The 12,143-nt window shown below is 36.4% G+C and overlaps 1 protein-coding gene across 7 annotated transcripts in view; it reads right to left on the bottom strand.

Moving 5' to 3' along the window:
• Positions 1–5,401: 5,401 nt before the first annotated feature.
• Positions 5,402–12,143, bottom strand: part of USP33 (ubiquitin specific peptidase 33) — a 35,604-nt gene continuing 28,862 nt past the window's right edge. For 6 of the 7 annotated variants that reach the window (XM_042873497.1, XM_042873499.1, XM_042873492.1 and 3 more), the window contains 4 exons: positions 10,653–10,761; positions 9,461–9,563; positions 8,628–8,696; positions 5,402–6,321 (listed from right to left, as the gene is read on the bottom strand). In XM_042873497.1, coding sequence (XP_042729431.1) covers positions 6,164–6,321; positions 8,628–8,696; positions 9,461–9,563; positions 10,653–10,761 — 439 coding nt within the window. In that variant the 3' untranslated portion in view covers positions 5,402–6,163. Of the gene's footprint in view, positions 6,322–8,621; positions 8,697–9,460; positions 9,564–10,652; positions 10,762–12,143 lie in introns of those variants that run through there. The other variant, XM_042873496.1, reaches the window with a different exon arrangement.

Below are 12,143 nucleotides of genomic sequence, written 5' to 3'. Positions count from 1 at the left end.
GGCAGCTCCTTTCCTGCAGGAGGCTGTAGTAGCTTCTAAATAATTCCTAAGCCTATAGGAATATGGTCCTGCCCAGCACCATCACATTTCTGTAACACATTTCCCCTTCCCCAGCTACTTATATAACCTATCCAATCCATAAGCTTTGGTACAACCATTTTATCCATCAGCAAGTTATGCCATACATCAATAACTGGTAACTATATTTTGCTGTGGGCAGCCTCAAGTAATTCATAATGCAGTAGCAACCCTTCCGGCCTTGCTACCGGTGGTAGTAAAAAACAAAACAAAACCATTCTGACCAAGGGAAAACTGTATTAATGGCAGCTTTTCCTCATGTTACAATGGGACAAGCTAAAAAAGAGCCAGCCCCACCTGTAAAGTCACTATTAGCTACAAAATGAGATCCCCACCATTTCACTGGAGCCCCTGCTCACATTTGTGCATAGTCATATTTGCTCATGTTTGTGCATAGAGCACAAGACCATAAGGTCCAGCACTGACAGAGCTGTTACGGGACTCATGCTTTCAGTGGTAGCATCACTGTTTCCACCTATTTAACATCAACAAACAGCATAACTGCTTTTCCATTATTAAAGGAAATGTGGTTTTTTTTCCTCTTTATTTTGTTTTTTTTTTTTTCCTAACATTTGTCAAAACAAAGCTCACTCTGCACAGTTCAGCACAATTGAGAAACTGATCTGAAGGACAGCTAGGTTAGTTATGGTATTTTTCCAGTATGCTCCAAGAAGGGCATTTGCCTACCTGATGCTGCTATTAAACACAGGGTTTATGGTCTCAGCCACTGCTCCAAGATCTATGCTGGCTCTACAGCATCATGCAGAAGGGAGATTACAGTTGAATTCTTCTCTGTAGTTCAGCTCAGGCTTATTTGCTGTTATTCAAGAGAGCTGTATTGGACTGAGTAGTTTGTGGGGAATTGCTTTGGTGGCTGCACAGTAAGTCCTGGTCAAGAGCAGAGACTTCCTGAAGCCAGTTGAGCCCAAACCTAATAAACCATCCTGAAATGGATGAGGGCTAGCTCAGCACAACTCACTGTTACTCTCAGCTAATCAACTCAGTCTTAAACCAATCAGAAAACTTACTTATTCATTCAGCTTATGAGTTTCCTATTGCAGTATCAAGATCCCGTTGCTTAAATCTACCCATAAACAACCTCTACAAGGAAACCTCTCATAAGAATCCATACAATCAACGAGTGATCTGTTGTTCCATCAAATGGAATTTTTTTTTAATCTGCATATCTCAGCTGACACACTGTTAGGAGAGAAAAATTTTGTGATAATACCAGCTTTTTAATGAAAAGTATGACTCAGCTATTGTAAGCAAACACCTGTAATTTTAGATGCAGTATAAACAGGGCGATTTTTACCTTATGATGTGGCAGTGCTCACACGTTTACAGAGGATAAAAGCTTTATCGCCTTGCTGAATCACTGAAAGCTAGGCTGAAGCTATTAACTGAAGACCAGCCAAGTGTTTTAAATAGCAATATCTATTACAGAATGTATGCAAGAAAATAAGTCATGTTTTTTCTCTTTTCAACCCCAACTCCAAAAGGATCCAATAAGATAAACTGAGTTTGTAAATAGATAATTTTGGTGAAATAATGTTGAAAGCAATTTGTCCCTCTTTGTGACACTTCAGAAGTCTAGAATTCTTACTTTGCTTCCTGCTACTAATTGTCAGCTCTGGATGGCTTAAGTATAGAGGGAAGCCAGAAAAGCCATCTGTTTGGAAGAATGAAAAAGCCTAGTTGTTTTACTCATTTCCTGGGCAAAATGAAGAGCTGAAAGGTTTTCAGTGAGAAAACTGCTTAGACTGCACTAAGCCAGATGTACACAGGGAATTCAAAAGGAATAAATGGAACAGGATTTTCTTAGTTTGGTGTAAAATGGTTGTATGGCAAGTAAGAAGCATCTGCTTGTTTCTTCAATCAGATAATCTGAACAATTTTTGTACATTTTCCAAATCTCAGGTTTGCTTTTCAAAATTAGCTTATGTGTGAATATTGATTAGAAACAATTGTCTGTAATGCGAAATGGAAAGAAGCTCCTTGCATTTAGTCCTTCTGAGAAATCACAGGATAGCTTATGTTACTAAAAGCCAGTTGCTTTATGAGCTTTGAATCTGAAAAGCAGGATTCTTACATAACGCATTAGCACTGTACATTAAATTACACCAGATTTCATAAGAAAACGTCAGCCATATTTAACTTCTGCTCCACAAATCAAAATTGTTACATCCACTTAATGTATTCTCTAGCCAAGCATATTCCTTACTCTTTTTGCTGATACCCCACTGCCGGTAGGACAAGCTGCTAACTGAACAGCTAGTCATACGAAACTAGCCTGCAGTAGGGTTGAAAAAATACAGGATCATACACTCTCGCAGAAGGCTCGAAATATAAGTTCTTTCAGATATCACTGAATGTTGTGCTATGCTGAAAGGACAGACTTCTTTGAGTATTCTGTGCCTCCAAATTAGGGACTAACACTACTACTTGTTGGCTCCAATCTTCAGACATCTCCACTTCGATAGCCTGGTCAGAAGGTAAGTCCAATCAGCACAGCTCTATTGGCAGAGCAGTCAGAATTCCCATGTGACTATTCCCAAGCAACTCCCAGGCAAAGCAAAAAAGACTAGAACTTCCACATGAAATACAGGAAAAGTGGGGGAAAAGAGATTAAATTGAAATAAATAAATAAACAAACAAATAAATAAATAAAAATAAAAACGAAGCTTCCATGCAACCACATATAGTAGGTTGCAAGTCACAGTACAGCATCTAGAAGATAGAGCAGTAAAGTTCTAAACCAAGATCTCCTTATCACAGCCAGGAACATGTGGCAACAAAGGGTGTATCTGTTCTCTCCTGAATTCAGATCTGGCAGATTTCATACCAGAGAGATGTTACCCTACAGCAATTTTTGTTAGATGCTTACAAACATGTTTTTGCTGCATTCATGCATTTCAATAGTTGACAACGACAACACTACTCAAAGTATGCAGTTACCAAAATTGACTGTGATCTTGTCTGATACGCATTAGTAAAAACGCTTTTTTGCTCCATTTAATCTTCCCTTGATAGAGTTACTGAACAGTGTATTGAATCTCTAAGTTTCCTAGCAAGCTTTCAGGCTGACAGAAAGACTGACACCCATTATAGAATTCCAGAGTCATTTATCTGTTTAAAAACATAAACCTTTATCTGATGCATCTACTCAAGATCACTATTCCAGAGCAGAAGCAAAAATAGTTACTGTAGTGCCTCCAGCCAATTAAGGAACAGGAGAAATAGACTGTGCATTTCAAACACAAATTGATACAAACACATCACCATCATCAGACATAGGACTAATATAGATTCAGCCTACAGAAACAGTTTTCTGAATAAAAAAGATGAATTTTTATCATAATCATCTCTAGAACTTCCTCCGTCACCTAATATTCCAGAAACAAGAAGACAGGCTTATAAGTCAGTAAAAGATCCCAGTAACAAGGAATAATTTTACAACTAACTTGCTTCATTAAGCACACTACTTAGCTCTGAGTTCTCAAGTATACTGTAGAAGTGCCTTGTTTTGCTACTAATTCAACAGCTCTTTGGTTCATCTTTTTGCCTCCAGTTATACATTCACTTACTTTACACAATATCTGAAGCATCCTTCTGGATGCTGGAGGTTCCAATAAACACTTAACTAAACTACTTGTAATAAATAAATAGACAACAACAAACCCTGAAAAACACAGAGAGAGCAAACTTTCAGCTATTCAACTCCTCAGGCAGTTTTCTCCAGAAGACAGAGTTAAAGTGACCAGACTGAACAGCAGTCTGTTGAGTTAATAGCTCAAATCTAGACTCCCAAGCCTCAAATAAGGGCTCCACTGAATTTTCCCTTCGCGAAATGACAGCTTCCCTGGCATCCAAATACACTGCTGTCTTTCCTCAACTGGAAACAAATGGACAAACAATCTAAGAAGACTAGTTAAAGGCTTATGGAGAAAAATCATTTCTATGCTCCCTTTCTGAGATATATTCTTCCTCTGCTATTAATCAGATCTCTCTTCACAGTGCAGGTTTTTCTCCTGTAAGCACTGCAGTGCTGCCTGCCTTCCACTACACACAAGTAATCCATCTGGAGTTCTCCCACACTGTCTTATTTTAAAAGGCTATTTCCATTTCTGTGGCATAAAATCCTTCACAAAGTTCTCAAAGTGCTAAAAACAAGGCAGTCATCTTTTTGGAACCATCTTAAACACAAACACATTTAATCCCTGCAAACTTGGGAATTTCCTTTTTTGTTAGCATGACAAATAGTTGTAGTGTGAGGATGCCTGTCACTGAGGTGACAGAGGAACTTCACAACTCAGCTAATTTGAAGCATCTCAGTGGTTTATGCACACCACAGTTCAGGACTGCAGTGGAAAAAAATTCTGCAGAACTGCTAGACTATTAGAAATCTAGAAATATTTCTATCTAAACCTGAGTCACCATTACTGAGGCAGATATTCCTACTCATTTAAGGAAACTGGGAGCAGTACATATGAAATCTCACAATCAAGCACAGCACCAAGTAGGGCAGAATAATTACCTCCTGTGCCTTGCATCGGATGTTTTTTTTTTGTTTGTTTGTTTTGTTTTTTTTTCCTCTACAATTGGATTTTGACTCTTTGTCTGATCTTCTGTAATGCCCAGAATATCTGACACAGAACTGCTTCATGCCTTGGACAAGCTAATACCCCCAGCATCAAGCCTTTCTTCCTTTGCAATTTTTACTGGGGCAGTCTGTTCTAATCAACCTCCTATCCAACACATCAGTAGTTTAGGTTATAGGATACTGGGACTCTTACAGGTGGCTTTTTAACCACTATGGCTTTAAGTACTTTATAAAGTACAACACAAGTTTCTTTTTATACTAGATATAAAACTAGCCAGAAGAATGTTACATCAGTACTTTTCAAACAAGCTATACAACTGTCTACATCATTGCCTCAATATAAAGTAGCCAGGAAATATATGGGTGTGGGAACAATATCACAGTATTACTCCAAGGTTTTCATACTGATGTAATAAATGAAAAACATTTGAGAAGGCTTCCAACCCCTCCCCACGTTAAGGTTGTTTTTCCCCCTCCACCCCCTTTCTTCCCCCCAGAAAAACCAAACAAGTAGCCTCGAATAACACTGCTTATTTGTTAACTATCAGGCCAAGAAAAGACTAAGTGCCATTCTGCATTCCAATCTGACTCATTTAGTAAAGTTTTGCAATATATACATTTTATCCAGCTTTTCACATTATAGGTCATCATGCCAATGAACAATACAATAAAATTCTTCAAAAGCAACTATCTGTGAATATAATTCAAGAGACCAGACAATTTAACTTCTGAAATTTATATCACTCATGTCCATAATCATTTTACATTTCACATTTCATGCTCTCAAACGTTACCCTAGAGAAGACTACATCTTTTTTCTCACAAATATTATTAATGCTAGCAAGTTTGTAGACTTATAGAAGCCTAAAGATGCAAAACTGAGCAGGTAATAACTTATGACATTCGCGGACTAAAACAATATTCAATCTACATTAATGTTTGATCCATTCAAATATGTTAAGTATTTGGATGTTACTCATTTTATATACTTACAGTGCAAAATAAGTGAGAATTTTTTTCCTGAGCATTTAAGAAATTAAAATCCTTTTTCTTTATCATTGATTACAATCCATTTAGAATATACTCTCCTTATACCTAGAATTGCCAAGACTTTACAGTTAAGAAGGCAGAAGTTCGTAGGCATCAGAAGCCCAATCAGGAGGGTTATATAACATCTCTAGAACTTTGCTCCCATTTTTCAAGTCTAAGGATATAACAGGTTTTTGACTTACACTGAAAACTCCAGAAATGACAATGTTTTCCACTGATCAAACACTTCAAGAACAAACTACACGCTTTCCAAAACAGAAACAGTCTTCATTTAAACAAATGGCAATGTATATTTCAACTTACACTTCGGTAGTTAATGAATGCCCAGTGAGATGTGCCTCCAATACACAAAAGAATAAAACTTTTAGGAATGTATTTTGGGCATTTTGTAAGGAAACTGGATTCCTTACAAATTCGTCTTTTCCTCAGTAGCTACAGACAGTGAGTTTCTAATTCAATCTTCTCTTCTGTTTGCAAGATATCAGGTTCTACTGTAGCAGCAGGTGGTTTGTGTATAATCTCTGGGCCTCCACCATAGATTGACTGAAGAAAATTCCATGTTTCTTCAGATATCTGTCCAGAATCTGCACCTGAAAACATTTTAAAAGTTTTAATTACTATTTAAAACAGTTCTATCGTGACTCTTCGTAGCTTTTAACAGATGCAAGAAGAAAAACATATTTCAAATTTAACAATAATCTAATTTGCACTTTTTCCTTTGCCAGCAACCAAACCCAAGGACTTTTTTGTATTAACATTGTATTTCTTCATTCTTACAACTTATCTGCTCTCAAAACTATCCAGTACTTAACACACCCCAAATACAAAACACATGAAGCATTTTATCTGAAATGTATCCACCAAGCTAACTGATAGGTCTTAGAATCGGGGGGCTGCTTCCTGGTATGGAAGGATTCACATTAACAAAAATTCCCATCCTTTACTGTGTAAACTGCAAGGATTCAAGCTTTGTGTGTCAAATAAATAATAGTGATCACAAAGAATAAAAGTGTGTGGCAGTGTAATGAGTCAGGCTGACTTATTTTTGTTCACTTAAGTCTCTGTTTGTCATCTCTTTCTTCCGGCTAGAGGTTTCTCTGCCTTCCCAGGTCAGCATCCAACAGTCTTTTCTGATTCTCAAAAAGTTTCAGAAGAGCAAGGGCACATCAGCATATTACCCCTCTATGTTTTACCAGAGTAATCCCGTCTGATAAAATTGTAGTGTATTCTTCACATTAACCCAGATAACAAGAGAACAAACTTCTACCTGAATAAACATCTTTTCTTTAAGCAACTCATTAAAAACTTGCACTACGGCAAGTTTCTCGCAATATCCTTTTGTTACTACTATTAAAAAGTTTCAATGAGCCTAATTCTACTTTAAAAAAGAAAAACCAAAAAAATAATAGCAAGGCTTCTCTCCCTGTCTCCTATGTTTTCACTCCTTGCCACCTGCTCTAGCAGGCCTCCTCCTAAATTTCCAAAAATAAAAGGTGCAAAGAGCTTAGGTTTGTTTATCCACACCGACTTAGCCATGCAAAGCTTCATATGGAACTCACGATGCAGATCCTATGCCAGTATTAATGAAGTTATGTTTGAATTTTACATTTTTCAGGTACTCAGAAAACAAGCCTGCCTCTGCAGGCACAGGAGTAGTTCATTTCCTTATAAAGCTTCCAGCAGTCAAGTGTAATTGAACAGGCACAGCAAACATCAACTCATTAGAACTGGGGTCAGGAGCACAGGATCACAGAATACTGTTTAGTAGCGCTCGTCTCTTTTTCTTCACAACTTAGAATTTTTCCACAGCCTACTCCTCATAATCTCTACCCTAGTTCTACCTAATCTGAACCAAAATAGCTGAAGTTCAGAGTTAATAACTGCCTATTTTAATATGAATTCTAATCTGATTTTATGTTGCTACTAAACATCAGTCTGATGTTTGAAGACTTACATTTAATTTCTGTGTCGAGAGCTTAAACCATTAAGATGAACTACTAAAACTCATGGGTGCAATAATTCACTCTGTTTTCAGTATGCTCTTCACATTTCACAAGTGGCAAGATTCATGTTGAACCTACTGACCTCCAGTGACTGCCACCTGTATGTCCCTTCAGTATGCTGAAGCATTAAATTAAACTGACTTTCACTTGGTAGCTGGCTTTTTTCCTCAACTTCAACACTGCAATAAATTGAGCATTTTAAATATTATATATAATATATTGATACTGATGTTATGCTTCCGGAGGAAGTCTGAAATCTTCATAAAGATGACCACATTGTTTTTTTCTTCTGTACCCACAATTATTCAAATAGATGGCTGGTTTTGACCATTTCACTGGAGAATAATTAAGAAAACAAATCTTTGCATGTCAGAGAACATTTGTAATATACAGCAGTAACTTGCAAAAAAAATGAGCAACAATATTTAAGTATGATTGCCTTCTATCAGAAGTAGCCCCCACTTCAAATTAATTTCAAGATTCAAATAAAAACACACAGATAAGTGACAATCTAAAAGCCAAGCAACTCTAACTTTGAGAAGAGAAACCCAACAAAAACAAAGCAATACAAAGCCAAAACCACAATTTGCCCATTTTAAAGGTACTGTGCATCTCCTTTTAAACTCTCATCCACACTTGGATTAGCCTATTAGAGATATTAAGTCTTTGAGAACGTATTTCTCCCTCAAAAAATGAGCCTTTGAATAACTGCCAGTTTCTCAACTGCAGTCCTAATGTAGTTTTTAGTTCTGAAAACAGAGTACAGATTCATTAGGTATCATCATTTCACCATAACAGTTTGAGGTAAGAATTCATAATAAGTTTACTGAACTTGATATATCACAATACATCATCACAAGGAACCCAACATTGCAGTAGTATCAGACACCTACCTTGTTTTAGCACAGCATTTCCACATTTTGTTATTGCAATTTTAGCATTATCAATAGGACCGGGGGGATCTATTGTGACAGAAAGGATGGTTAGGAACAGCGCAAAAAACAAAAGGCAGATTGGAGTTTTCATTTTCAAATGAAAGGAGAAATAGCTAGTTTGTTTACTGCTTGCTTTTTGTACTGCCTCACAGTACGTTTTGTTAACAGATAACCAGAATTTTAATTAAGCGGAAGTTTTCCAAAACATTCATGAGTACAGTAAGTCTTCAAGCAAAATCAAATCAATCCTCATTTTTACCCCTACCAAAATTGTTCTACATCTCATCTGAGTCTGTTTTATCATTTTATCAATATTTCCATTTCAAATCTTTAGAGGCACCTGAAGAACACTCAAGCTGTATTGTTATGGTTGTTACTCAGTTATCTTTAGGTTTTTGCTGTGAGATCACCCTTCCTGCAGAAGCTGCAGCATTATTTATCAGTTTGTACTGCATATACATCCTCCCTCATACATCTGTATCCCTGCTGCTACAACCTACAACCACCACCCTCCACATCAGCACAGATGTACAATGTTCCTTCCTCAGCTATCCCATTATCCACTACTGTGAATAACCAACATTTGACTGTACTTTGCAATTTGATTCCTGGGCATATTTACAACCCATGAAACCAACGTCTTCGATGCTTGCTCTAAGAACTTTTGTTGCCTTCTCTTGCTGTCAATTCCTCCATCTCTCTACCAAAGTAGAAACATCCTGCAAAAATATTGCTACTGTGCAGAAAGAAATAAGAAAAGAACTGGTATTTTGAAATAAAGCATAGCTTACCACTGTCTTTGCCTTTTACAAATCCTTCCCATTCTCTGAACCACTGCATACTGATGCAGTAAAAAGTTGATGAAGATTCTTCTTCTTGGAATGCCCTATAAAGCTGTAAGGAAAAAGGAGCTTTGTTTTCTAGCTTCTTTTTCTTTAAACTCTTTCAACCACTCTAATTATAACAACATAGTACTATACTGCTACAGAACATTTTGAAGAATGACAGGCCATCAGGACAGTAAGCCTTTGGTGAATTCCTGAGATGAGATTGACGCAGTGGTAGTAGCCTTCATCTGAAAAAAAATGTTCTCTACTTTTCTTTGTTCTCTACTCAAGAACTTTCTTTCTCCCAAGAAACAAGAGCAGGCTGGTTCTTAAGCACAAGCACTTACCAGTTAAATGCTACTGGATAATTACTGTATTACTGTAAAGGTCAAACTTTCACATGGCAGAAGAAAGCTGAAGAACTAATTTTGTAAAATTGAAGTGTTTTTGAAGATTTGCTATCTGTTTTATGTAAGGTTTTTTATGTGATAAACAATATTTCCATGTTGTTTTTTTTTTTTTCTCCCAATACTCTGAACCGGCCCAATGAGCTCATGCACTAGGACTTTTCACAACATTTTACTTGCTTTAGATTAAAACATGTTAAGACCTTTGTTCCAATTAAAACAAATAAATTAAAAAAATTATCAATTTGAGCTGTTTAAGTTCCTCTTGCAAGGCAACATCACAAAAGACAGCTACAGACAAAGTCGCAGACTTAATTGCATCAGTGGAAAAAAAAAAATGTTTCTTAACAAAAAATTATTTCTTGGAGCCTCAAATTTCTTACAATCTTTTTTTTTTTCTTTAAGAAACTATAGATCATTTTCTTGCACAGGACAGATCACCGGCAGCATATGAAGGAAAGTAGCTTTTGTGGCTGCCCTCAGTATACATGCTATTGAGAAAATGTTTTGTGCTTCTTAAATTGCCTTTTTTTTATTGAAGTGTATTTCTGCATAAACAATTGTGTGGGGTAGCATAAGAACACTGTTATTAAGAAAGGAAAGGATTCTGCACACACATTTAGTAAAGTCCATTTGTTACAGAAACTGCCTATGAAATTTTGATAAGTGCTTGTGTCTAGTGATGAATATCAGGTGACGCTGAAAAGTGGAAAGAATAAGAATTGTTTTGTTTTGTTTTCTTTTTTTACCCGAATAAACATCTCCAACTCATTTTTCCTTCTTTTTTCAAGTCTTTCAGACTCTATTTGGCAGGTATGACAAACATACAGATGGTTAACAGCTGGTCCTCCTCCATACCTGCAACAGTAAGTAGTGACAGTAAAAATAAATTAATTACAGAAAACCACCAAACAAGAAAACAACATTAACATTGGGGAAACCATTATATAAAAAGGATCATGTGGACATCACAAACATCAGCTTCTTACAACATGTGTATCAGACTTCAAATACTCCAGTGATGCTATAGTTGTCATGATTTATCTTCCTAGTACTATTGTGTACTTAATCCTAAGACATAATCGTATTCCAATTTTTTACTACCTAAGGCCAGTTAAATCATCTCAAGATCTTGGCATATCATATATTTCAAAAGGCATTACTTGGAAAAAACATGTTGGTGAGCAGGTATTCTGTTTTATACATATACACAAACTATGCGTGATTTTATTAAAAACCTCTAGGACTGCTTATGGACATAGTCCTTTTTTCCAAGACAAACTCTTCATCAGTTCACTACTATTCCAACATTGGTCTCTAACATATTTTTAGTGTTGTTCTTAAGAAGTTATGCTCCATGCATCTCTCCTCCTTTTATTTTTTTGTGCGCATCCGCATACATGAAAGTTTTTAGGGCCGCTGCTACACAGAAGCACAGAATATATAAATGTATGTATATATGCACCATGCAGCTTTAGGAACACGGGCAGCATTGGCTGGTCTGGAAACTACAAGTCTGATGAAGAAAATACCCATGAATGTCTAGCAGCATTAAGAGATGCATTTCTTCAGTGCAAAGGTTACGTTGAAAAACTTGTCGAGATAAGAATATTCCATGTTAGCCATCTTACTTGACTTCTTTTTTTGTCAGTCATACTCTCTTCTCACTGTGCTTCTCTTAAAAACTTTATATTCTATTTCAAAAAAACCCTTACATTACATAAAATAGCACTCTGCGTGAAGTATTTCACGAAATAGGAGTATTTTTTGAGTTTAAACATAACTTAATTTAGAAGTTCTAAACATGCCTTTCCTCCAACCTCCACACACCTTTTGATCTACAGTTCAACAATCAATAAAAATAATCTGGAATGCTATTTTTCTTACATACAAGAACCTTGTATCTTAACACTAAAGCATTAATTGAGTCCAACAGCACTCGTATATAAAATTGTGTATGAATTGTTTTCTTAAGCCCACTAAATAATCTTAACTTAATAAAGATATATATTTTTAGTAAGTCATTCAATAAAACTCTCACCTACCGCTTAGATTGCATCTCTGGAGACAATGCTGAGTTTGGATTGAAGTCTTAAGTCTTGTGGGTAAGTCCACAAATCTTAACTGAAATATGTCCAGTATAGATCATACTATTTCATGTTGAAACAATTCTGTTTCCAAAGATTTTGTAACCGAACAAAAGTATTGCCAGATGAGTAGCAAAATAAATGTGCCTGGGC

Source organism: Lagopus leucura, unplaced genomic scaffold, assembly GCF_019238085.1.
Source record: "Lagopus leucura isolate 7727_CA_CO unplaced genomic scaffold, USGS_WTPT01 Super-Scaffold_100009, whole genome shotgun sequence".
NCBI lineage: Eukaryota > Metazoa > Chordata > Aves > Galliformes > Phasianidae > Lagopus > Lagopus leucura.
The sequence above is the reverse complement of the archived record's forward strand: the minus strand, read 5'-3'. Positions and strand labels throughout refer to the sequence as shown.